The following is a 25,887-nucleotide window of genomic DNA, read 5'->3' as shown; positions in this document are numbered from 1 at the left end:
GAGAAGAATGTACCATGGAGTCTGCAATTGATCAGCTCCCATTCCGTGAGATGCAATCAATACTAATGAGACGAGTGGGGCAACAGCATTGCTAACGTCGTTTCCTCCATGAGCGAATCCTCCGAAACAAGCAGTCATAACTTGAAGAAGTGAGAAGAGACGGGATGCTTGTGGGTCTTCTGGTTTGCAGGAACGGAAGAAAGAAGCAAGAGAAGATGCCGGGCGGATGGTGTTTTTCGGATTGGCAAAAGAAGATGCATTCCCCCCTTCTACAAAAAATTCACTTTGGCTTTTGAAGATGTTCCCACTGAGGCTTTCAGAGAGTTTCAGTTGAGCGTTCGTCAACACCGGCCCACCCAAACCTTCTCATTGTTTTATCTTCTACGTTTCCCCTCAATAGGCAATAAAAATTAATAGTAAAGATGCCAAAATCACCACACCATCGTCATACAGGTAGTTTCGAGATTGGATGAGGACAAAAAGCCTAGCCGCGCCGCCTCCACACTGAATGGGGGAGGAGAGCAAAAGAATAAGAATGGGATGTTGCACAGATTTCGTCTCTCGGTGGCCGCCACCTTCATGTGTACTATTTCTCGCCGACGGATGCAGTATTTACCGAGCTCTCAAAACAGAAGGAGAGATGATGATTCGGAAGGGAGAGACTTACTGAATCCTCTCCTATCCGCGTGCATAACCGTACGATTTCGCACACTTTCAACAGGCAAGAGAGATTGAGAAAACAGACAGACTGCTTTTTGGTCGTTTCTAAAATATTTGCGAAACTTATCCTTCCTTTTTTGTCTGGGACACATATTGATCCCTTCTTTGATCTGTGTCGCCCCTTGTATTTTGGTATTGAAATCATTTTTCAAAATTTCAAAGCTTCAAAGTTGCGCAGCAGTTTTTGATTAGAAAGATTTTACCAACTGATTTCTGAATTTCAAAATTTTCTCAGTTTCTGAAATTTTCTCAAATTTTCTTTTTCTCAAAAAAAAATCGGATCCCAAGAAGATTTTTTCTTCAAACCTCCGATTTTGCATTTTGAAAAAATGTTATCCCTGAAACCTTTAGAAGATTTGCTTTCAGTAATCGACCTAAATAAAATCAAAGTTTTTCAAAAAGTTTCATCTAGTATGTGACTTTTCGTTAATACACACCGTTAAACCTGTAATAGAAGTGCCCCTAACTTTCAGTTTTGGCCCATTTTTCCAACTTGCCATTTTTTTTCTGTTCCTGTCAAGGATATTAAAAAGTTGTCAACGGATAAATTGTTTTTCATAATATCAGAAGTTTTTTGTCAGTTGACACATTTTTGATATCTTGTATAGTGCGGGGGGCCCTTCTACAGGGTGGCGCATAATTACCCGCACAAAAGTTTGTACAACCATAAAATTTGAATTTGAACGAAGCCCTGTACTGGGCTCAAATTTGGAGTGCAACAATTCACATAACTCATCAATAAACTGGCCAAGTTTCAAATTCAAATAACAACTATTAGTTGAGTTATCGCTTGTCAAAGTTGCTTTATCTCATGAAAATATCATGAAATCATGAAAATGGCCGTTTTAGTCCAAATTAAATATGTTAAAATAGAAACCAAAACGAGTTTTTCGTAGTATTAACTTCTGAAATTTGAAGATACAATCTTCTGCTATCATTTTTCATAGTTTTGGGAATATTTTATTAACCAAGGGACTTGTACTGTGGTCACTAACAACATAAAGTTTGGACTGTACGCGGCTTATCTGTCTTTTTAGCTCAACTTTGTCTACCAATAAAAAATATAGTAATAGCAATGAGTGGCTGAAAATTTTTGAGTGTCAAGTCCAACTGTTCTAAAATCATCTGTGAAAATTTCAGATCGAAAGTATTAATTGGTAGCCACCAGTTTTCCAAAAAGAGGCCAAAATTAGAGAATTTTCAGCTTTTTGAAGTAAATTGACCTAACGACCTTATGTTTATGTCTTTGGGCATTTAAATTTTATTAAAACTGCATCAGAAATGTTAATAAGAATTTGTAGTCATGTGAACGTCTTTTTTCTTGAAATTAGGTTCACAAGGCAACATTGAACCCCAATTCTAAGTCAGATGTAGGGTGACTATTAGAGTGATATCTCTGGACAGATGCATCCCACCAACGTTAAATTTTGTGTGAAGACAATACTTATATGTGCCTTACTTTTGACAAAATTTTGAGTCAAATCGTACAAGCTAGAATGAAGTTCCATCAGTATAAATCAGGAAACAGTGGCGTGCAAGAAACATTTCGCCGTTCATCTTTGGACAATCATAAAAACACTGAAACTTGTGCAAAAGTTTTGAAAATTTCAGAGCCTGTGTACCAATTATAAAGTTATATTTCTGCCAAATTTCGTCTTCCCATCATACCTATCTCTAAAGATATACCCGTTTTCATTCCAGGTTCTTCACCTATCGTACTTAAAATTTTAAAAAAACATTGCTTATCAGCCAAAAAAAATCAAGTTTGAATCATCACAATTTTCGACAAAATTTGAAAACATTTTTAAAATCAGTTTTAAAACAGTTCCGAGCCCATCAGCTACCGTATTCTCTCTATTAGAAGCCCACCATATGCGCCCACTTTGAGTGTAGTTATCTCATTTTCTTTAAAAGATATTTCCTATTTTTTAAGATCGATTTGATTTCTTGATTTGATTGATAAGATTCTGAGAAAACATATCTGTTTGGTTGAGTGTGGTCAACAACGGTTTCCTGCGCACCGAGATTTGCAGAGCAGAGATCGATCAAATCGGCGGCTCCCACGCAGTTTCTGAGAATCCGATTTTTTATGATTCATAACTACATCGATTTTTTTTCTAATAAATTCCTTCATATAAAAATATCAGATTGATAGCTACAACCGCCAACAAACAAGAACCAACATCTATAATCCATGAGATCTTAAACGCCATTTCTTTCTGACTACTGTAACCCATTTGCCAACGAATTTCGTCGTATTCACTTATAATTTGAATTCGTTTGATTTTACATCAATTCGTAAAGTCATACAACTACAGTAGGACAACATCTTTTCCAGTGTAGCTCTATTTTTAATAATTTTTTAGTAGTTGGAGCCAGAAAAGAGTACTCAGAAGAGGGAGAAAGTAGCGTGTCTATCCAGAAAAGCAGTGATATTTCATTCGGTTTATGTGTGTACGTACATCCTTTCTCCTGTTTTCATCTGTCTTCCTTTCCTTTCTTCTCCTTTTTTCTTGTCACGTTGTACTCCTACGAGTCTTCGAGGATCAGAATTCTAAATTGGAGTTCACTTTCATCATCCCTCGACGGTTGATCCATCCCTTCTTCTTCTTCTTCTTCTTCTTCTTCTTCTTCTTCTTCTCCAGAAGAGAGAAGCACGTTTGGAGTCATAACCAAAGTATTATATTTCATTTCCAAATACGTTTATTTCATTTCCATTTGGATACGCCAAATGGGTTCCTTTCATGAAAAAGCAGGGAGGTACGTTTCACCTTCGCTGATTTCTTTTCTCTTCTTTTGAATTTGAGTTTGAATGAAAAATGGGGAACATCTGCTAATTGGTTTTCTTCTAAAGCTCATCTCTAATTAACGCACCTTGTCACATTTTTGGGATGGAGCTAACGACTTTTTTGATTTGTCAGTTTAATTAACGGTGGGCTCGCATGGCAACGAGACCTTGTTTCGGTTGGTAGAAAGAGCAGGTCAAGAACTGGTTTCTCTTCGATTCATCCTTCGGATTCAGACTACTCCAATTCTACGAAAACTAAAATCTGTTTCAGCTGTGGTTTATTTGAATTTATAGACACTTTATGTGCCTATAAGGGAGAGCCAGCATTACTGCAAAATTTCTATAACTGTCTTCCCCAATCGAATTGCACCTCCAATAGCGTTTCCCTCCAGAGCAGTGTTTGAAAAATATTTTCGCATCCTCTAATAGTATTTCTTCTTCAATTATGTTGCTACTTATTTGTCGATACTTTTTTTTCTCTATAAAGTTTTAAAACTGGCAATACCGCAAACACTCAAATAGGATCTCCCAAAACTGTCAACTTTGGGCCCGTTTATCTCGGTTTCTGTAAAAAATATGAAAAAGCCGTTCACTGACAAAATGTTTATTTGTATATCAAAAACATTTTGTCAGTTGACCACTTTTTGATATCTTCTACAGGAACCTATTAGGTTGTTCGAAAAGTAAGCGCGTTTTTGATAAACTTCATTTAAATGTAAAAACAAAGCAAAAGGATATTGATCGAAAAGATACTCTTCATCATTATCGACCACTCTCTGCCAACGCATGCGCAATGATTTGATGCCTCTATTGAAGAACCCCACGGGCTGTGACTCGAAGTAGTTCGTTACCCAAATTTTCACGCTTTCCTCATTCTTGAACTATTTCTCAGCGAGATGATGCTGCATTAATCGGAGAAAGTGATAGTCGGATAGTGCTGAATCTCGGCTGTACAGCGGTGAAAAAAACTCTTCTCAGCCCAACTCCAAAAAAATTTTTGGGTGATTTTTCCGGTGTGAGGTCGAGCGTTGTCGTGAACCAGAAACTTTGCCGATGTGCCGATTCCTTGCCCTTTGAGCACAAGGTCCACGCGGTTCAGCTGACCTTTGTCAGGATCAGTAGCCACTATTTGGTCATTTTCCAGGGATTCAAACTACACCAGACCTGGCGTATTCCACCAGATATATAGCATAGTGCATGCTCGCTTTCGGTGTCGCTTACGGTGCCTTGTCATGATCCAGCCACTGCCGTTTTTGTTCAGTGCAGTCATAATGACTCTTATCCGACATTGAACTTGAATGCAAGAAACCAAGATTTTTTGAGCGACGCAAGAGGAAACTGGCCCCTTCGATGCGTTTTATCAGAAAGTTCGTGTGACACCCTTTTTCCACATCTGCTCGTTTTTCCAGAAATGTGATCAGGGTGCGATTGAACTGTTTTTGAAAGCAGCTAGTTGTTAAGCACTAGTCCAGTTCGCTTGCTTGTCTCAAGGCACCGTTGGCAACGGTTTTCAGGCGAAACTGCGTATTTTGCTTTCCAAGCTCTTTCCGACCTTCTGGGAACGTTGGAACCAGCGTTGATATTTATTTTCGGATAGAGCACCTTCTCAAAATATTGAACAAAAAAAGCGGTGAGCTTCGGCATCAGTTTTTCCGTTTTTGAATTCATGCTAAAATAAGGCTCGGAAGCGAACATTTTGATTGGACACATACTTAAACCTTTTTCTAATTTAAAAATGGATCGGAACGGTAAAGTGATAATTAAGAACAAAGCTAATGACATGCTCTTTTAAATGAAGGGAAAATTGAGCCGAAGCCCTCGTTCACATGCGATTTATAGAACGCCAAACATAGCGCGCATTACTTTTCGAACAACCTAAGAGATATATAGACTCAAAGTTGACAGTTCGATGTCGTTCTACCAGAGTGTGAACGGTAGTTTCAGTTATTTTTCGTTATTTTCATCTAAACAAAAAGTTTTGCTATTTTTTCCAGTACAAAAGTGATAAAAAATGTTATATTTACATATTCCTTTTTAATCTACAATGACATTCTAATTGAAGTGCCTTCCCCCGGGCGACATTTATAATGCTGCGATTCCTATTTGAGTTGCGTTTCTAATTTTCAAAAAATACTTCTGTATGTAACTAAATTAGATTTCATGGAATTTGGTTCGAACTTTTCGAAAAATTAAAATCTTACAGATGTTAATAAAGAATCGGGAAACTGGAAAATGTATGTCTCCAGAACTACATTCCAGAAGAGAGCCCCGTTGTTATTCCATTTTTCATTTTGTGTTTGGATTTCTGAAAATGCAGTCCGCTACGATTTAGGAAAAAAATAGCTACGGGATATCTTGAAAAAGAACAGATCATGCATCTCTAGTACGGCAGAAAGATAGCAAAATAAGACCAACGTTAGTGTTAAATCTTTGAGAAATGTTATCCTTTAATGATTCAACAGTGGAATGACCTGTAACATTCGTTAGGCGACTCCGAAATTTTGTATTACTTTGATCCACTGTTCCACCCAATTTGAACCGTAAACACTCTAATTAAGGAACGCCACCTGTTAATTGCCCTTTGAGTTAAATTATTTCAATATCGATAAAAGATATCAAAAATCTGTCGAATGATAACATGTTTATCATAATATTATCTACACTTCTATAGTTTGCAAAATTTTGATATCTTAATTTATTTATTTATTTATTTATTTACGATTGCAAGAATCGTGGAAAAAAAAGGAAAAAAAAACATTAAAATACATGATAATCAGATTCCAACAATGAACATAGAATAATACATAGAATAGAATCTGTTATAGAAATTGAGATAATTGCGCTTAACGTGCAAGCACAAGGTGTTCAGAGTATTTTCAACTAATTTGTAATTTTTGAGCTACTTATTTTACTTTAAAAACTGTATTGCTTGTTGATTTTTTTATTCATCAATCGTTTCTAAACAATCTGTAAAAGTAAACTCGAATACTTCTCACGAACTTTGGTGTGTTTAGATAGTAGTAGACCGAGGGATAACCCTTCATCTGTCTGCCCTTTTTCTTGCCTCTCAAACCACTTAACTTTATCTGTTTCTTCCCATTTTTTGATGAAGCTGTATAGCATGCTCTTTTCTTCCTTTCCTTCTTCTTCCAAATTCTTCTATCTCAATTGATCTCATTAGCCTCTCACGCGGATGTCTTCATCTATCCCTCTCTCCCCCTATTTTTTATTCCATCCTTTTAGCTGGGTGGTGGTTTCTTTTTTTGTATTTTTTCTTTCTTCGCTTCAAAATAGTCATAAGAAAGCATAAAAAGTAGAAACTCAATGCGGCGTGACGACGGACGGGCACCCGGAAAAAGTGACTGAGCATCATATCCGCCGGTTGGGCTCAACGGCGGTCTCTTTCTCCTCCAGATATCTCTCTTTAAAGAGAAAAAAAAGAAAAGAGTCCCCGTGTCCACATTTTTTGGTGGCGAGAGTTTTCGAGACGCAGGTGCTAAAAGAGAGCAAAACTCGCAAAACGACTATAGTTGAAACCATTGATATCCGTCCGAGTGAGGAGCCGCCCGGCCATCTTGCTCTGTTTCTTCTCTTCTCTCGTGGGCTTCTTCATTCTTGACTTTCTATTTCCTTCCAAAATGTTCTTTTTCTATTCATTCTGATCTTCTTTTTTTTCTAAATTAATTCGTTTTATGTGAGAATGACGTCGGAGGACGAGAGCAGGCTCATAATCCTAAAATAGCTTCGTAGCACTAATGAATCTTTTTTTTTTTTTTGGAATTTTTGAATGAAAGTCATGGGTACCTTCCAATGAAAGATCTCCGAAACAATTTGGTGTTACAACAGTCTGAAAACATTTTGTAATAATTCTTTTGAGCTTCTTAGATTGAAATTTTGAATAAAAACTAAGTGGTTGTGCTAATTCAAAAAATTTTTGTTACGATTTCTCATACCGTTAAACCTTTATTAGAAGGGCCGGCCCTTATACTGTTCCAAGGTACCTCTCAGAAAGCTCTTCTATTAGAGGGGATAATAGGTTTTAATACATGGTTCATGTAGAACACCGAAGACAATTTTTCGGCTATAAATTGCCCCATTCTTGAAGTAGAAAATCTTTTCAGCTGAAAAAAAATTTGGCGAAAAAATTGCATTAACTAGGTCCGTTATTGTTACGTTTACGACAAACTTGAAATTTATCTTAAACTCTATTCCAATTTTTGCCTAATTTTTTAACATAAAATGTCTCTCTTTTGTTTTCAAAACTTTATAAAACGAATCCATTTGAAAATTGATGTTTTCTTTTTTGCATAATTTTAAAAATTGTGGGAATTTTAATCCATAGTTCTCGAGTCTTAAAATACACTTTAAAGTTTCCGAAATCTTTACCTTTTTTCTAATTGTATTTATAATTCTATTGGCCATTCTAGATTTTCTGATAAATAGAAAATACCTTAATCTAAATATCTAGAAAAGCACGGGTGGAAAATAAAACATTTATCAAAAACTGTGCTGGAAGATGATACGGATACTTCTGTAGCTGAAACTTATATATTCTGAGCGGATGTGATAATTTTTTGTTTAGTGACTATTCTTTTGAAATTTTTGAAATTGGATGCATCAGATATTTTGAAAAACTCCAAACAAAAAATACATCATCACAATATGAAATATGTTTTATGTTGGCTCATATTTCAGTTTGGCTGATGTTTTATCTCGGATAACCGACAAATTCTGAAAATAAAATAATTTAGACGCATGTGGAAGAGTAAGAATAACACCAATTTGACACTCAAGAGGTATAAAATTATTGTGAAAAAGAAAGATATCGATGAGACAATGAGTAAAATCAGCACGATCTACTAGAAAACATTCAAAACAAAAGAGTCTGCGCTTTTCGCAAGCCACCAAATAGAGAACGCGAGTCATTCTTCGCAAAATGTTCGCATTTTCCTATTTCTCGAATGAAACAGAATACAAATGTCGCCACTCACCCTTTCTCTCATTCTCTCTATCTCTCTCCCACTTCGCGAGCTTTTCCTGGCTCGTGTGAGTCTCGATATCAAAGAAAAAATGGAGACGGAGAGAGCTAGTAGACTTCTTCGAGAGCCGCCCCTCGCTGTGCAGTATCGATCCGAGTTTAGCTTCCTGTCTCTGCGTCGAACCGTCGAGAGCATCGGAGGCCTCTCTTCTTCTCTGAAGCCAACGACGACTGTGGTGGTGGCGGCATCGAAGCGGAGACGGCAAACGAGTCGAAAGCTTTATAACAGGAGAAAAGAGAGAGAGAGAGAGAGAGAGAGAGAGAGAGAGAGAGAGAGAGAGAGAGAGAGAGAGAGAGAGGCAGGAGCAAGTGCTGCTGACTGGCTCCCGCTCTCGTCGTGTTTTGGCGGATGGAGGGGGGATAGATTGGTGGAGAGTGATGGTGTGACGGAACGAACGGACTGATGGACCTCCCTTCCACCCCCGCTTTTCCTTCTTTTTCTTCTTCTTCTTTCACTCAATTTTTTAATTAGTCGTCGTTTGTTAACTCTTTCCTTTGCCATTTTTTAAAGACGGCCCGTTTCCATTTGTACTCAATTTGGACTCTATTTGTTTACAAATTTCTCACCAAGAAATTGGCTGACTGTTGTAAATTTTGATAGGGTTAAAAGTGAGAAGGTTATGATTTGATTTTTTAAACATAAGTTACTCCAATTTGAATAGCTTTTTTAAAACAAAGATTTTAAAAAGTTTGTTTCGAAAAGATCTGAAACATTTATACCCCTAAAAACCTAAATTGCTTTGTTTGTCGTTTGTCAAGCGCCATATGAATTTGTAACTAATATAATTCAAAAATGGAGAATTTTAAGATGAAATTTAGGTTCTTTTGAAACCCAAGAAAAACATGAAATAATTTTTCAAAAGTTTAAAAGATTATTTCAAATCCGAGTTGTTGCTCATTCATCGATTTTAGTAAATTTTTACAATCCATTTTTTAACATCAAAACCTTCTGGCCTTTCAAAATGATTAACTTTTGATAATATCCACTATCCACTTTCCACTGTTTAGTTGCCAAAAAGTTTGCTTTTGTTTGCTTACCGTAAAACCTGCAATAAATGGGCCCCCACACTGTTAAGATTGAGCTAATTTTTCCTGGCGCCTATGCAAGATATCAAAAATGTGTAAACCGATAAAACGTTTGTAATATTGTGATAAATAATTTCTCAGTTGACAACTTTTTGATATCTTCGGCAGGAACCAAGAAAAATTAGCTCAAAGCTAAAAGTGAGGGACCTTACTATTACTGATTTTACGGTATTTCCAAATGATATTTGAAGGCATGACAATTTTTAAAGAAATTGGATAACAGCTACGAAAAAATTGAGATAAGATTTAAGAAAATCCAAAAAATTGAAATTAGTCTGCCTGAAAATCGTTGGTTACAAACTGTTAGCACAATAATAAAAACATTGAAACGACATCTTCTCAACTTCAAAGTTTGGTTTTTTCGAAACATATACAGATGCTCCTTTTTGATTAATTGAAGTACTTTTTGACTTCCTTACAATAGCCTAAAAACTTTTTCGAAGGCTTTGATCTAATTTTTCAATATAGAATTTGAAAAAATATAAAAACTATTCCTATTAAAAAAAAAGTATATTAAAAACGCAGAAGTTCTAGTTTTGTTCCTCCGGGACTTCACAGTTCTTGCACTATATTTTGAAACTTTTCTACTGGAGAATAAAGCACCATTTTGAACAATTCCAGACGATAAAAACAATTAATTCGATTCTGCTTGTCTAGACCGCACCTCTAATTTGTTAAAAATTATAATCACAACATATCCACAACAATTTTTTTATATTGTTTTCGGTATTTCTAATTTGTCAATAATGTTTTATTTGAGGATCGTTCGAGTTATATATTTTAACGATTTTTACCTATTTGACCCGTTCAGACCGTTTCCATTTTCGTTTGCATAGAACCTCCGTTCTGGGGCTGTATTCATGAACATTTACTTTTGTAACTCATTTACTCTCAAAAATCAACTGAAAAACGTGAAAATTTAAGAGAAATCATTTACTTTTTGGTAAATACCCCTCTTTTTGGTAAATAGGGGTACTAATTTCGTTTGCTGTTTACAACCACTTTTTGGAAACTTTTCATTCCAAAAAAGTTATGTATGGAAAGAATAGTATTGTAACATCAATATTATCTAACTTTAAACAGATATTTCGTATCGGTTCAACTCGAAAATTATGACTTTTAATACAAATGAAATGAATGGATAGAGCATTCAATTTAAAATAATGTGTCAAAGAATGAACATTTTTCAGTTTAAAGTAGTTGAGAAATTCTAGTTCAAAGTCGTTTTCCTATCTAAAAAACAGGAAAATAATTTACAATTGGGAAAAAGATTTTCAGTACATTTTCACGCTTCCATTTACCTTTTGGTAAATGATTCAGTTGATTTTTTGAGAGTAAATGATTTATAGAAGTAAATTTCATGAATACGTCCCCTGGAATATTATTGTGAATTTAAAATATGGTTTTTTAATTGGCGACTAGTATGAATGAAGAGAAAGCGACTGCATACCCACCCACATTTTAATCATCAAATTAATAAGAAGACGTGAGAATAAGAGGAAGAATAGAATTATCGTGTGCTCTCCGCCGGCCGTCCTGTTTTAAAATTCTCCCCCTCACTGACTGGGTCGCCTGCTGGTCCCCGGCTTTTCCGAATTTTCGTCTTTTCTTTCCCCTTTTCTTTCTTCGTTTTCCTCTCGAATGCTTCTTCTTTTTTTCTTTTTCACACAACTCTCCGGCAACATTTTACGCAAAAAAGTTTTAGGATTAAAATGAACTTAAAACTTTTTTATCTTATTTTATGGTTCCTCAATTGGATTTCCAGAAACATGTGAAGATGTGAAAATTGAACATCAATCTCTTTCCCTCATCTTCCATTTTCTTTTTCTTCCTTCGCGAACAACTAATCTCCCACACGTCGCTCATTATTTTTTTTCTTCCTCTCCATCTCGGGCGAGGCTCCGTTTTTTTTTCGACAAAAATTTTTGGTGACGAAAAAAAAAAAGGAAAAATAGAAAAAAAAACTCGAGTTTTTGTGCATATTTGTGATGGCTCCGGGTGGTGTAGGAGGACGTCGCCCGTTGTCAAAAAACTGCAATTCTTCGCGTAAGTATGGGCGGTTCTCTGGCGAGGTGATGAACGGCCCCCGACGCCATCCGTCTGTCCAGATAACGTTTTGTAGCAAAACTGGAAAAAAACGGAAACGGAGGCGAAAAATAGTGGGGTTTAGCACCCTCTTCTCTTCTAACCCTTCCACCCCCACACACCCAAAACCACACACCGAATTTCAAACGTTTTCATTTGTTTTTTCGTTTCCTTCTTTTTTCCGGGCTGTTTTTAGTTAGGAGATGAAAAAAGAAGAAAGAAGAAGCCATACGAACATCTTTTAACAATATATACTCTTACTACAAAGCCTCAAAGTTCTGAATAAGATACATATTTACTTACCACAAATTCAAGAACAATTTTTTTTTCAATTTTTATCATACCATCTGAATCGCTCTTGATTGTTTCAGTTTCCATTTTTACTTATAGTTCCTTGCTCCTCCCCTTTCATCTGGTCAGAAGTCTGTCCCCTTCTTCTTCTTTAAAAAACGAAACTTTGATCGTCAGTCCATTTTTTCTGCCTCCTGTCCTTCTACTACAACGTCTTCTTTCCCGTTTTTTTTTCGAAAGGACATTGCTCCTTTCTCTCCCCTTTTTCATCCCCACCTTCTTTCAATGTGAGGGTGGATGCTGCGAAAAAAAAAACTAAACTGCAAAAAATGGAGAAAGCTTTGAAGTCGTCGTCGTCATTTTCTTTTTTCTCCCTCTTCTTTGCCATTTTCTGATCTCGAATTTCGTTTTTTCTTTTTTACAGAAGAACGAGAACGCACTGTGTGGTGCACCACGAAGAAGGAAGAAAAAGAGATAGTGTGGAAAAGGAGGAGTGCGCAGACACTGCTCGATCTGGAAAGGCTCGCATGACGAGCGTTAACCTGTGTCCACCATGTCAGGTATGAAGATTTTTATGACTTGAAAAACTGAAAAAAAGAAAAATACTGTTTTGAAAGGGTTGGTGCCCTCGCCCCCTCTTCCACTCAACCATCATATGCACTCTCTTTGCTTTTGTTTTTGCGTTCTCGCGCAACCGAAAAAAAGACAAAATTTTCTAAGTGAAAACGGAACAATTGATAAAAAGAGTTCTGATTTTTGCAGTGTTAGCGAGTATGATGTCATCGGGGGAGGATGAGGAGCAGGCTGCAGCTGATGAACAGGAGAGATCCGATTTATGGCAACAGACGTTACAGGTAAGGCAATGTTTTAAATACAAAAGTACAAATTTATCGAAAATATGAAGAAGAAAGAAGAAAGCAATGTGGATTAAAAAAAAAGAGCTGAAGCCGGCAAAATTCATTGAAAACTCGAAAAAGTCAGATTAACAATGGTTTGATCCATCCTCTTAGACTCCTCTAAAATTTCTCGTCCACCAACATTTTTAGCCAGTCCAGGAAACTTACAAGACCAATGTTTTTAACTGTAAAAAAATCCACAGACTTTTGGAATTTCGAAACTCTCCGAATCATCGAAATCTTGCAATTCCTTCCCGGACCTATAGACTCTTCAAGCCTAGTACAAAATGACCAAAATCGGATTTCCTCTTATTCCCAAAAGTCGTAAAATCAGTCATAACCGCTTTTGGGCACCTGCTCCCATAAATTGACCCGGATGTTCAAATCCCGTCCATAAAGTTGAAATTGTCATAAAAACCTAGGAATCATTGATAGAAACTGGTTTATGAATCCATCCATCCGCCCATTTTACCTTCTAAAGTGAAACGAGCTTCTCGATACTGCCAATTATGTCATTAGGAACCTTCTTTTCGACTCTTCAAATTTCGAAATTCATAATTCTTTGGTTTTCTCCCAGTGAGGAGTTCTTATTCGGTTACTAGCCTTTTCTTATTTCCATACCCTACAGCTTGGAATACGGTAGCCCACCGCAGTTGGTAATCCATCATGAGCATAGGAGAACCTCATTTATTTTTGAATCTGCTCCATGTTGTCAGAAGCCCCAATTAAACCGACCCATCTCTCCCGAATTGACCTCCTTTCCTAAAATCAAGATGAGCCCCTTCATTTTCTTGTTACCCATCCATCCTCATATGGCCATCTCAAATTTTCTGCTTCTTAGCAAGCTTATAAACCGTCACAATTGAACGATGGTGTCGGTGGGCGCCTGAACCTCATCAATCCTGATGAGGGAACCCTACCCTTTTTCTTTCTTTTTATATTACCCTTTTTTCGTTCCTAATTTCCGTTGCACCATCAGGGATACGACACTATAAAAGGAGATCGGGTGAATGGTATCATTTCATTATTTTCCCAATCTTAGAATGCCCAGTCTGAGGTACGAGATTGGAGAGCTCTATGCTGATATCTATGGATATTTTGACGGTCTTGCACCATTACTTTGGTTGAGATTAGTAAGTGATTAGGGAAAAGGTGCCAAAAGTTATCCGTCCCATTTTATCAGTTTCTCTTTCTGAAATGTTTAGAAAGAGAAAAATAGAGAAACAGAGAAAACGAGTTGTTATGAGACTCTTTAACTTCTAACGCTCTCTCAAAACTGATTTTTCTTGCTCTGTGTCTTCAGAGATTCTGATTGAACACAGAAAAGCGCATTTCTTCAGTATGTGTGAGTGAGTGTATCTGTGTATCATCATCATCTAGAGTGTAATGTGCGAATGCCAGAGCAAAAAGATGCAGGAACTTGTAGAGAAATAAAAGTGAGGGTGGAAGTAAGAATTTGGTGGTGAAGAAAAGTTGATCTGATGGAAGTTGACAAGTTTGAACCGTTGAGAGGATCTTTGAAAAGAAAGGATTGATTTTTTATGCAAACCAGGAGGATATGTGACACCTCATTGCACAAAAAGACGACTAAGAAGTAGACGACTAAGAATTGACAATGATCAGGAAACCGTTGTGAACTTTGAACTTTGGAAAGTTTCATAGATAGATGTTTAGATTCGGGAGGAACGAAGGAATGAACACAAAATCTTTGATTTCACAAAATTAGATGTGGCTCGAACCTGGTTAAAACAATATACCGCAAACACTCTATTAGAATCTCTATTAGAATGTCCCAACCTGTCAACTTTGAGTCCATATATATCTTTTCATGAGAAGGGTATTAAAAAGTCGTCAACCGACCAAATTTCTATTATATTAGGTTGGCGGGAAAGTCTTTGTCACTTTTTCAATAGTTTATTTCTCAAAGAAAAAATAACCGAATAATTAATTATATTGTCCATCATTATCAACAACATGTCTCCAACGTTCCCTCAATTTATGGATTCCATTGCGGTAGAATCCAGCCGGGCGTGAGGCAAAGTATTGTTTGAGTGCCGCTTCGACCGCTCCACGGGAATTGAAGCTTCTTCCTTCGAAGGCACGTGTCATATCGCCAAATAACCAATAGTCGGAAGGAGCAAGATCAGGAGAATACGGGGGGTGAGGGAGAACATTCCATCCATATCCCCTCAGCTCCTGCTTCACTTGTTTCGAAACATGTGGGCGAGCGTTATCATGTTGATAGTACACTTTCTTGTCTTTCAGGGCCGAACGGTCGACTGCTTTCTTGAGGTTTCGTAGTTGAGTAGTGTAGAGGTCTCCAGTTATTGTTTTGCCCTCGGGCAGAAGTTCCCAGTAGATGGGGCCGTCCACTCCCCACCACACAGAGAGCATAACTTTTTTCGGATGAAGGTCGGGTTTGGGGACATCCTGTGGGCTCTCTCCTTCTCCACCCACTGGGATTTCCTGTGGCGATTATCGTAGAAGACCCACTTCTCATCTCCGGTTATTAGCCGGTCCAGCCATCGATCGCCCCGCGTGGAGAGTGAGAAGAGCTATCGAATCCTCGACTCTGCGGTCAAAGTTGGCTTGAGTCATGTGATGAGGTATGAATAGGCCAAAAGGCTCTCTCATTCTCTGAGACTTCAAACCTTCAATGACTGTGCTGTGGTGAACTCCAAATGTGACCTCTAGTTACACGGCTAGATTGAAATGGATCCGATTGCAATGCGTGCTTCAGCTTGTCCAAATCCAACTCACGGGGTCTCCCATATCGACCCTTTTCATCGAGCGAGAACTCATCTTTTTCGAAACGATGGAACCAATTGGGAATAGTATTGTAGTGAGGGGCATGTGTGTTGTGCACAATTCTTCAAGAAAGTTTCGGAATCCTTCATCGTGGTGTGAGCTAGGAAGAGGTAAATCAAAACATGTCTGATGTGAATAGCAGTGGGAACAAACATATCGTTTCAATTACAGATGAGGAGCAGGGAAGGAAATGGGGACTTGTTTATATGGAAGGTTCTTATCACCTTGTTATTCACTAGAGTCGATATCATACACAGCCTCCATATACGAGAACAGTGATTAAACAAACAGAGTGACAAAGACTTTCCCGCCAACCTAATAACATCAAAAATATTTTATTAGTTGAACATTTTTTGATATCTTTTACAGGAACCGAGATATATTGGCTCGAAGTTGAAAGTTTAGGAGGTCATTCAATCAGTGTTTACGGTATTCACTTTTTGGACAACACCTGGTCATGTATCTTTTAAAACTAAAAAAGTTAGGAAATTTGAAATTGTCTTGAAACATTAGCTAGAATTCAGCGAATTTTCTTGATAAACAGTGCTGCAGTTCTATTTTATGCACACTGATTCGCTGAATGGCCGGAGTAAACTGTTCTGAGTTTTAACTCCATCCACTGTTTCCAGTCCACACTTGACTGTTTTCAACTTCTATACGGAATTTACTGGATTTTCTAGATTCTCAAATTTGATATTTCTTAGCAGAAAATTCGATTTCAGCAGTGCTTCAATTTTAATCCCAAAAAACAATTTGGTAGCTTCAAGACCAAACTGGAATATTTCCGATTCCATACCATTTCCACACAAATTTCCGATTCAGCGCTCTCCCACTCTTTTTCTTATAATGTGCACATTTTCATCTTCCATCTTTCGTACTATAAATGCGACTCTTTTCATCATTCTTTGATCCTGAAAAGAAGAAGAAAAGCAAAAGAAAAAACTCCAAAAAGAAGTTGCATGCATCACAATGTGGATATGATTATCGAGTTGAATAGTGCTCTTTTCTATTGCTCTTTTTGTCCGCCTTCTTCTTCTTCTCATTTTTTTTTCCTTCTTCTTCTTCTCATTTTTTCTTTCTCTTACCGGGAGGATCGCATCAGAATCTATCCGACAAAGTAAGAGAGGGAAAGAGAAAACAATAAAAAAGGAAGAAGAAGAACGAAGACGTTGGGTGTATTATGATGAAGAAGCTGTAGAGGGAGAAGCCGAAAAAGCTCTTATGCAAATTGACAAATGATCGTATTCATGGGTTTTGTGGAAAGAAGGAAAGAAGCTCTTTCCTTTTTAAGGGGACGATGTCTTAGAAAGAGAAGAAAAATACTGAAATTCGAAACCAAACCATTGTCCATCGCCGATTTCGAATCCTAGTTGTCTTCACAAAAAAAAAAGAAAATTCTAATAGATAAAACATGATGAGGGATATAAAATATAAATATTTTGAATTATCGAACACATCTTTAATTTTCTTATTCCAGGCGGCCGTGGCAGCGTCATCATCACAAGATGCGACGAAAAAGAGGCCGGCTCAACGGAAACCTCTTCGACAGACGAACGTCGTCGAGAGGTCCGAACGGTCGCTTCTCTGCCTCTCCTTAAATAATCCCATCCGAAAATTGTGCATCAGTATTGTTGAATGGAAGTGAGTTAAAGGCAATCAGATGCAGGAGGCAAAAACCACACATTTTTCAGACCATTCGAGTTTTTAATATTGTTTATGATATGTGCCAACTGTATCGCTCTAGCCATCTATCAACCCTATCCAGCTCAAGATTCAGATTATAAAAATACATTACTTGTGAGTTTCTGTTTTAGTTTCGACCTATTTAAAACCAGTATTCTTTCAGGAAACCATTGAATACGTGTTCATTGTTGTATTCACGATAGAATGTGTACTCAAAATAGTGGCGATGGGGTTTCTATTCCATCCCAGCGCATATCTTCGAAACGCATGGAATATTCTCGATTTTATTATTGTTGTAATAGGGTAAGATCTTGTTTGAACCGTTTGAATCTTACTTATATACTTTCAGTCTTGTGAGTACGATATTATCCAAAATGTCAATTCAAGGATTCGATGTGAAAGCGTTGAGAGCATTTCGTGTCCTTCGACCTCTTCGTCTTGTATCCGGAGTTCCGAGTTTACAAGTCGTGCTCAACGCCATCCTCCGAGCAATGATTCCACTTCTTCACATTGCTTTGTTGGTTCTTTTCGTCATCTTGATCTATGCCATCATCGGATTGGAATTGTTCTGCGGAAAATTACATTCCACTTGTATAGATCCAGCAACAGGACAACTGGCACAAAAAGATCCAACACCCTGTGGTAACGATGGAAGTGCGTTCAAGTGTCGACCATCTGATTCTCTGACGAATATGGGTGTCCGATGGGAATGCTCCAGCAACACCACGTGGCCTGGTCCCAACAATGGAATCACAAACTTTGATAACTTTGGACTGGCTATGTTAACAGTATTCCAATGTGTATCACTGGAAGGATGGACAGATGTCATGTACTGGGTGAACGATGCTGTTGGAAGAGAATGGCCTTGGATATATTTTGTCACTCTCGTTATCCTTGGATCCTTTTTCGTCCTCAATCTCGTTTTGGGAGTGTTGTCCGGAGAATTCTCGAAAGAAAGAGAAAAGGCGAGAGCAAGAGGATTATTCCAGAAGTTTCGAGAAAAGCAGCAATTGGAAGAAGACTTGAAAGGGTACTTGGACTGGATTACGCAGGCAGAAGACATCGAACCAGTGAACGAAGATGAGCAGGAAGACGAACCAGCTGCAGCAGCAGTGACTGGTGAAGAAGTGGATGAAGAGGGAGAAGAACGAGTGGAAGATGTTCGACCGAGTAAATGGTCAGCTAGGGTAAAACGATTGGAGAAGTTTAATAGGAGATGTCGAAGAGCATGCAGACGATTGGTGAAGAGTCAAACATTTTATTGGCTTGTTATCCTTCTCGTGTTGTTGAATACGTTAGTATTGACATCTGAACACTATGGACAATCCGAATGGCTCGACCACTTCCAAAGTGAGTTTTTTAATTGTTTTTCTATGAATACCAATGTCTTGGAATTTCAGCAATGGCCAACTTGTTCTTCGTAATTCTGTTCTCAATGGAAATGCTTCTGAAGATGTATTCTCTTGGATTCACCACATACACAACATCACAGTTCAACAGATTCGATTGTTTTGTCGTTATCAGTTCGATTCTCGAGTTCGTTCTCGTCTATTTCGATTTGATGAAACCACTCGGAGTGTCTGTGTTGCGTTCTGCACGTCTTCTGAGAATATTCAAAGTCACCAAATACTGGACGTCGCTGAGAAATTTGGTCTCTTCCCTGTTGAACTCTCTCCGATCCATCATCTCTCTTCTGTTACTTCTCTTCTTGTTCATCGTGATTTTCGCGTTGCTGGGAATGCAAGTATTCGGAGGAAAATTCAACTTCAATCCACAACAACCAAAGCCAAGAGCCAACTTTGATACATTCGTCCAAGCCCTGCTGACAGTGTTCCAGATTCTGACTGGTGAAGATTGGAATACTGTAATGTACCATGGAATTGAGTCTTTCGGAGGAGTCGGAACTCTCGGAGTCATCGTATGCATTTATTATATTGTACTTTTCATCTGCGGTAACTATATCCTTCTGAATGTCTTCTTGGCTATTGCTGTAGACAATCTGGCAGATGCAGACAGTTTAACAAATGCTGAAAAAGAAGAAGAACAACAAGAGATTGAAGGAGAAGATGAAGAATTCGATGAAGGAGAAGAAGAAGGAGACGAGCATGGAGCAGAAGAACCAGAAGGAGAAGAAGACATGACATCAGCTCGACCAAGGAGAATGAGTGAAGTACCGGCGGCAAGTACGGTCAAACCGATTCCAAAGGCTTCTTCGCTGTTCATTTTGAGTCACACGAACTCCTTTCGGTAATTTTTAAATCCTATTTATCCCTTAATAGTCTCATTGTTCCAGTGTCTTCTGTAACATGGTCGTCAATCACTCCTACTTCACCAACGCAGTTCTTTTCTGTATTCTGGTATCATCTGCTATGTTAGCTGCTGAAGATCCACTACAGGCAAACTCCACCAGAAATATGGTATGCTTTATAATCCACAATAACTAGTAACCACTCTTTTTTCTAGGTTCTGAACTACTTTGACTATTTCTTCACATCGGTCTTCACTGTGGAAATAACTCTGAAAGTCATCGTCTTCGGATTGGTATTCCACAAAGGATCGTTCTGTCGAAACGCTTTCAATCTTCTCGATATTCTTGTCGTTGCTGTCTCCTTGACATCTTTCGTTCTCCGAACCGATGCAATGTCCGTCGTCAAGATTCTTCGTGTGCTCCGTGTGTTGCGTCCACTTCGTGCTATCAACAGAGCCAAAGGACTGAAACATGTGGTGCAATGTGTGATTGTAGCTGTGAAGACTATCGGAAACATCATGTTGGTCACATTCATGTTACAATTCATGTTTGCCATTATCGGAGTTCAATTATTCAAAGGAACCTTCTTCCTTTGTAACGATCTTTCGAAGATGACAGAAGCAGAATGTCGTGGAGAATACATTCATTACGAAGACGGAGATCCAACGAAGCCAGTTTCAAAGAAAAGAGTCTGGTCCAACAACGACTTCAATTTCGATAACGTCGGAGATGCAATGGTTTCTCTTTTCGTCGTTTCCACATTCGAAGGATGGCCACAACTTCTCTACGTGGCAATTGATTCGAATGAAGAAGACAAGGGACCTGTTCACAATTCAAGACAAGCTGTTGCTCTATTCTTCATCGCTTTCATCATTGTCATCGCCTTCTTCATGATGAACATCTTCGTCGGTTTCGTTATCGTTACGTTCCAAAACGAAGGAGAAAGAGAATACGAGAACTGTGAATTGGATAAGAATCAAAGAAAGTGCATCGAGTTCGCATTGAAAGCCAAACCACACAGAAGATACATTCCACGCAACCGTCTTCAATACAGAGTTTGGTGGTTCGTCACTTCGAGAGCTTTCGAATACGTCATTTTCCTGATTATCGTGATGAATACGGTATCACTGGCATGCAAACATTACCCCAGCTCGCGAGGATTTGAGGACTTTTTGGATGTGTTCAATTTGATTTTCACCGGAGTTTTCGCATTTGAAGCTGTCCTCAAAATCGTTGCATTGAATCCCAAGAATTACATCTCGGATCGATGGAATGTGTTCGATTTACTGGTTGTAGTCGGATCGTTCATTGATATCACCTACGGAAAATTGAATCCAGGAGGAACAAATCTCATTTCCATCAACTTCTTCCGTCTTTTCCGTGTCATGCGTCTCGTCAAACTGTTATCTCGCGGAGAAGGAATTCGAACTCTTCTCTGGACATTCATGAAATCCTTCCAAGCTCTTCCGTACGTCGCTTTGCTCATCGTCCTGCTCTTTTTCATTTATGCTGTCATCGGAATGCAATTCTTCGGAAAAGTTGCCCTCGACGACTCCACATCTATACACAGAAACAATAACTTCCATTCGTTCCCGGCTGCTATTCTGGTTTTATTCAGGTGAGACATTATTTTGTAGCTCCAACTTGGGGCCTCCAAGTTAATGCAGAATTTAACGCACTCCAGAGAATAACACACACGTGGCAGTGAGTTCACATGGAGTGCTTACCTAGAAAGAATTTAGCGTCACTATTTTCGGTTCGCTTTTTTAGGACACTCGATATTTATACAAATCTATACAAGTTCATCCTAACTCAAACCAATGTTATGGGATTTCAGATCAGCTACCGGAGAAGCCTGGCAGGACATTATGCTCTCGTGTTCGGACCGTGAAGATGTTCGTTGTGATCCAATGTCTGACGACTACAGCAAAGGAGGATTTAATGAGTCAAGATGTGGAAACAACTTTGCTTATCCATATTTCATCTCATTCTTCATGCTTTGCTCTTTCCTCGTTATCAATCTCTTCGTCGCCGTTATTATGGATAATTTCGATTATCTCACCAGAGATTGGTCGATTCTCGGACCTCACCATCTAGAAGAATTTGTCAGGTTATGGTCAGAATACGATCCAGATGCTAAAGGAAGAATCAAACATCTTGACGTTGTCACATTGCTCCGTAAAATATCTCCACCCCTCGGATTCGGAAAACTATGCCCACATCGTCTTGCCTGTAAACGTTTGGTATCAATGAATATGCCCCTGAACTCGGACGGTACCGTATGTTTCAACGCGACACTCTTCGCTCTCGTTCGTACCAATTTGAAGATCTATACTGGTTAGTCATTTTTCACTCGTTTTTTTTTGAGTGCCTTTTTAAAAAAGATTTTTCTTGGCGGGAACGAAAAGAAAACATCTAGGGACCTACGAGTGGGGTTAGTAAAGATTACGGGAGGAAACTAATCTCTGCCGTCTAATGAGAAAAAATAGGATTAGAAGAAAAAAACGAGAGTTCCGGTTATGTTACTTTTTTACAGAAGGAAACATCGATGAGGCGAACGAGCAATTGAGATCAGCAATCAAACGGATCTGGAAAAGAACACACAAAGATTTGTTGGATGAAGTGGTACCACCAGCAGGAAGTAAGTTTTGTATTCTTAAAAGTGCTTTCGAAGAACATTGATGATCTAGTGTACTAGGTTTCCATTTGCATTTTGAGTGACTACGATTATTCAAATCAGAACCAAAAACACCCACATCTTCCTTTTTTGCAGAAGAAGATGATGTGACCGTTGGAAAATTCTACGCCACCTTCCTCATCCAGGACTATTTCCGAAGATTCAAGAAGCGAAAGGAGATGGAGGCAAAGGGAGTGCTGCCAGCTCAAACTCCACAAGCGATGGCTCTTCAGGTAACTGGATAGCTGGAAATGACGAAGAAAAATGAGAAGTAGAAGACGTTTCGCGATGTCTTCAATTTTCTTCTCTTCTTTTTCTCCTTTTTGAGATGGAAATTGGAATAGAAGAGGAAGAAGAAGATTCTTTTTTTCGTTTTTTTTGCATCTTCTTCCGTCCACTTCTTCTCAAATTTCTTTGCAACAACCTCTATGTCCTTTTCGAAGAAGATCCCTTCACTTCGTTTTTTTTTGGGAAAAATCGTCTCTCGAACTTAATTTAATTTATTTGACAAATCGAAATCTAGTGCTCTTCCGAAGAAAACCGAGTTTTTTTCCGTCTTCCGAAATTTTCTTGCGAAGGCGACGAAGACTGACTTCATTCATGAATAGTGAATGAGCCAGCACTGGCGTCAGGATGCTCCGCCTACTTCGTCGTCTTCTTCTTTTGTTCGATCAGTGTGGTGGAGCTTCTTTCTCCTTCCCTATTCATTCCTTCGTTTTCTTCCAGGCCGGACTTCGCACACTACATGAAATCGGACCAGAACTGAAGAGAGCCATATCTGGAAACTTGGAAACCGACTTCAACTTTGACGAGCCAGAACCACAACACAGAGTAAGTCAAAACGCACTATTGTGAAGGACTAATTCAGAAGCACAAATTGTTGGTTTTGTGACTACTAGAGCACACTTCCTGTCAGTTCTTTTGGCATTTTTCTTTTTATTTTCTTTCTTCTAATTGAACTCCCACGGTGAAAAGTGACGTTGGTTGGAAGTGGGAAAAAGTACCTTGAAGCAAAACGAAGATTCTGAAAATAGCAGCCTGGGTTCATGGCTAATCAGGAAATGAGAGGATGATGATGACATCTCAATGATGCTTCTCTTTTTTATGAAGAATCTCTTCTTCAGAATCTGTTTGTTTTGTATGGTGAAATGGGAAAAAAACATGTCTCATTTCCGTTTCTAGAACATTCTGGAACCAAAACAAGACGAACAAATGTGATTACGGCATCTTGATTAATGCGATAGGCGCATCATTTTCCACAAAATACCAAGCATTCCGTCTGGAAATAATTAGATTCTCCCACTCTGTCGTGTTTTCTAAATTCCACTTGTTCAAGAAGAAAAATTCTAGATTTACAATCCGAATAGATCCGTTGAATATTTGGAAAACATTTCTCGAAAAATCCTAGGAAAAATAGTCCGATAGTGTAAAGCGCAAATCTTTAAATCACATATTGACCCAAGTTCGGACACCTCCTCTAATTAAAAAGAGGAAAAACCTTATGAATAGAAAAAAAACTAAAAAACGGAAACTTGAAACGACGCCATCACATGAGCACTTGAGATTCTCAAGCCTATTCTTTAGCCTTCTTTCAAGCATCTTTTTTGCAGAGACCTCACTCTCTTTTTAACAATTTGGTCCACCGACTCTCCGGTGCCGGCGCGAAGTCTCCAACTGAACACGAGCGGTTGGAAAGAGGAGCTACACTTCTCCCATACGGTATGTTTCAGATATCTTTCTTAAACAGGAAATGGTTGATAATCAGAATCGTATATTTGTCCAATCAGCAGAAAAACATCCGCTTTCCTTCTTTTTCCGGTTTTTCTGAAAAACATTCGTTTTCAGAAGCTCGTTCTTTCTCCCCAACACATTCTCTTGCCGGAGCCGAAGGTTCACCAGTTCCATCACAAATGCATCGTGGTGCTCCAATCAATCAATCGATAAATTTGCCACCAGTCAATGGATCCGCTCGACGTCTTCCTGCCCTGCCGCCGTACGCAAATCATATTCACGATGAGACGGACGACGGCCCCAGGTATCGGGATACTGGCGATCGAGCTGGATACGACCCATCACAGAACCGAATGGTCGTGGCCAACAGAAAGTGAGTTTTAGTACTTAATTTTATAGTTATGAGATTATAGATTTGAAAATTTTTTAAAGTAGTTTCAGATACACTACAACTTCATTATAGGGGTATATCTTTATTCAAAAAAGAATGCGTTATCTTTCCTATCGTTTATTTTTCCACAATATTTCGAGTTTTTTTGAGATTGTTAGATTGTTTCGTGTTTTGTAAATCAGCTTCCAAACATCCTTGTTTCTACAGTTTACCCGTGGATCCTGATGAGGAAGAGCGATGGATGAGAGGAGGACCATCAAATCGATCCGATCGAAGAAATCTTCCAATCAGGGAACCAATGCTTGTGGCTCGTGGAGCAGCGCTGGCACTAGCTGGAATGTCATCAGAAGCATATGAAGGAACATACAGACCAGTTGGAGAAGGAAAGTCAGTACGACTTCCGTTTTCATCTCGACCTGTTCTCCGACCAGCTGAAGATTCACGGCCTGCAGATTTATTGATTGGACAATCACTTGGACTCGGAAGGTAAGTTCATCCATTCTGTGAGGCCGTAAGCATGGATTGGTTGGTTGAGCAGTGAAACCTCTTTTATTTTTCTACTTACCTCCTTTTCTTCTTACCCCGCACTTTGCGTTTTTTTTTCTTTTTATTACGAGGTTTGGGTTATGAACCATGCTAGAACTTGATTACTAATTACCCGGGAGAGCACTTTTTAATTTTTCGAATTAATCCACTGAAATTTTAAGTGAACATTTTTCACCAAATTCACTAATCAGTTAATTTTGCAAATTAACCGAAAAGATATGATTTGATTAGCATTAATAAATATTAGCTAGTTTACTTATCCCTGATTTTTATTTTCAACTTATTTTCCGCATGGCTTCGAACTTCCTTCTAAAACCACTACCCTTTTTGATTTACTTTCTCCTCACACCCTGATTATGAACTTCCCATTTTTTAACCGATTTTTTAACCAGAAAAGTGGCTGACTGCTAACCAAAGAAACCTGGGTGTGTGGTGTCTCTTTGGAAGGGAGACTTCTGGTTGTTCAAAGTGTTCTACCCCTCTCCGAATCATCCTATTCCTTCTCTCTATACTAACCAACCTTTTGACAATAGGTGCTCAAGCAAATCTACAGTAATCCTGAATCATCATTTTCGCTTCTCCAGATACGCCGATGCACGTGTCGTTGGTGCAGCAAGACGAGAAATCGAGGAAGCGTATCAATTAGGTGAACAAGAAATCGACATGGCCGCTGACTCATTGGCACCGTTGATGCAACACGTTGGAATGCACGATATCCGTGATATAAATGAAAATTCACGGAGTGCTCTTCTGAGACCAGCTGGAGAATCATCACGACGACAACATGATTCTCATGGAGGATCACAAGAAGATCTTCTTCTGGTGACCACACTTTAAAACATCTCTTCTTTTCAAAAACAACAACCGTTCTGATTCGAACCATTTCTTCCCCTCTTCTT

At 38.5% G+C, this 25,887-nt stretch overlaps 2 protein-coding genes across 2 annotated transcripts; both read left to right on the top strand.

The window, feature by feature from the left end:
• Positions 1-8,578: 8,578 nt before the first annotated feature.
• Positions 8,579-8,950, top strand: CBG26347 (the record flags this gene model as incomplete). Its single annotated transcript, XM_045235526.1, has 1 exon — positions 8,579-8,950. One exon carries the CDS (start codon positions 8,579-8,581, stop codon positions 8,948-8,950), a length of 372 nt encoding a protein of 123 aa, XP_045098515.1.
• Positions 8,951-12,772: 3,822 nt separating this feature from the next.
• Cbr-egl-19 lies at positions 12,773-25,825 on the top strand (the record flags this gene model as incomplete). The annotated part of the gene is made up of 15 exons (XM_002633107.1): positions 12,773-12,862; positions 17,190-17,353; positions 17,404-17,509; positions 17,559-17,698; positions 17,745-18,745; positions 18,796-19,642; positions 19,689-19,812; positions 19,859-21,261; positions 21,481-21,980; positions 22,180-22,284; positions 22,417-22,553; positions 23,047-23,151; positions 23,931-24,039; positions 24,166-24,424; positions 25,573-25,825. Coding segments are annotated over 15 exons (5,343 nt in total), but the record flags the coding sequence as incomplete, so codon positions are not given.
• Between the last annotated feature and the right edge of the window lie 62 nt (positions 25,826-25,887).

This window comes from Caenorhabditis briggsae (genome assembly GCF_000004555.2).
Source record: "Caenorhabditis briggsae complete genome, chrIV, whole genome shotgun sequence".
Taxonomy (NCBI): domain Eukaryota; kingdom Metazoa; phylum Nematoda; class Chromadorea; order Rhabditida; family Rhabditidae; genus Caenorhabditis; species Caenorhabditis briggsae.
Note: the sequence above shows the minus strand (reverse complement) of the source record. Positions and strands in the feature narration are given on the sequence as shown.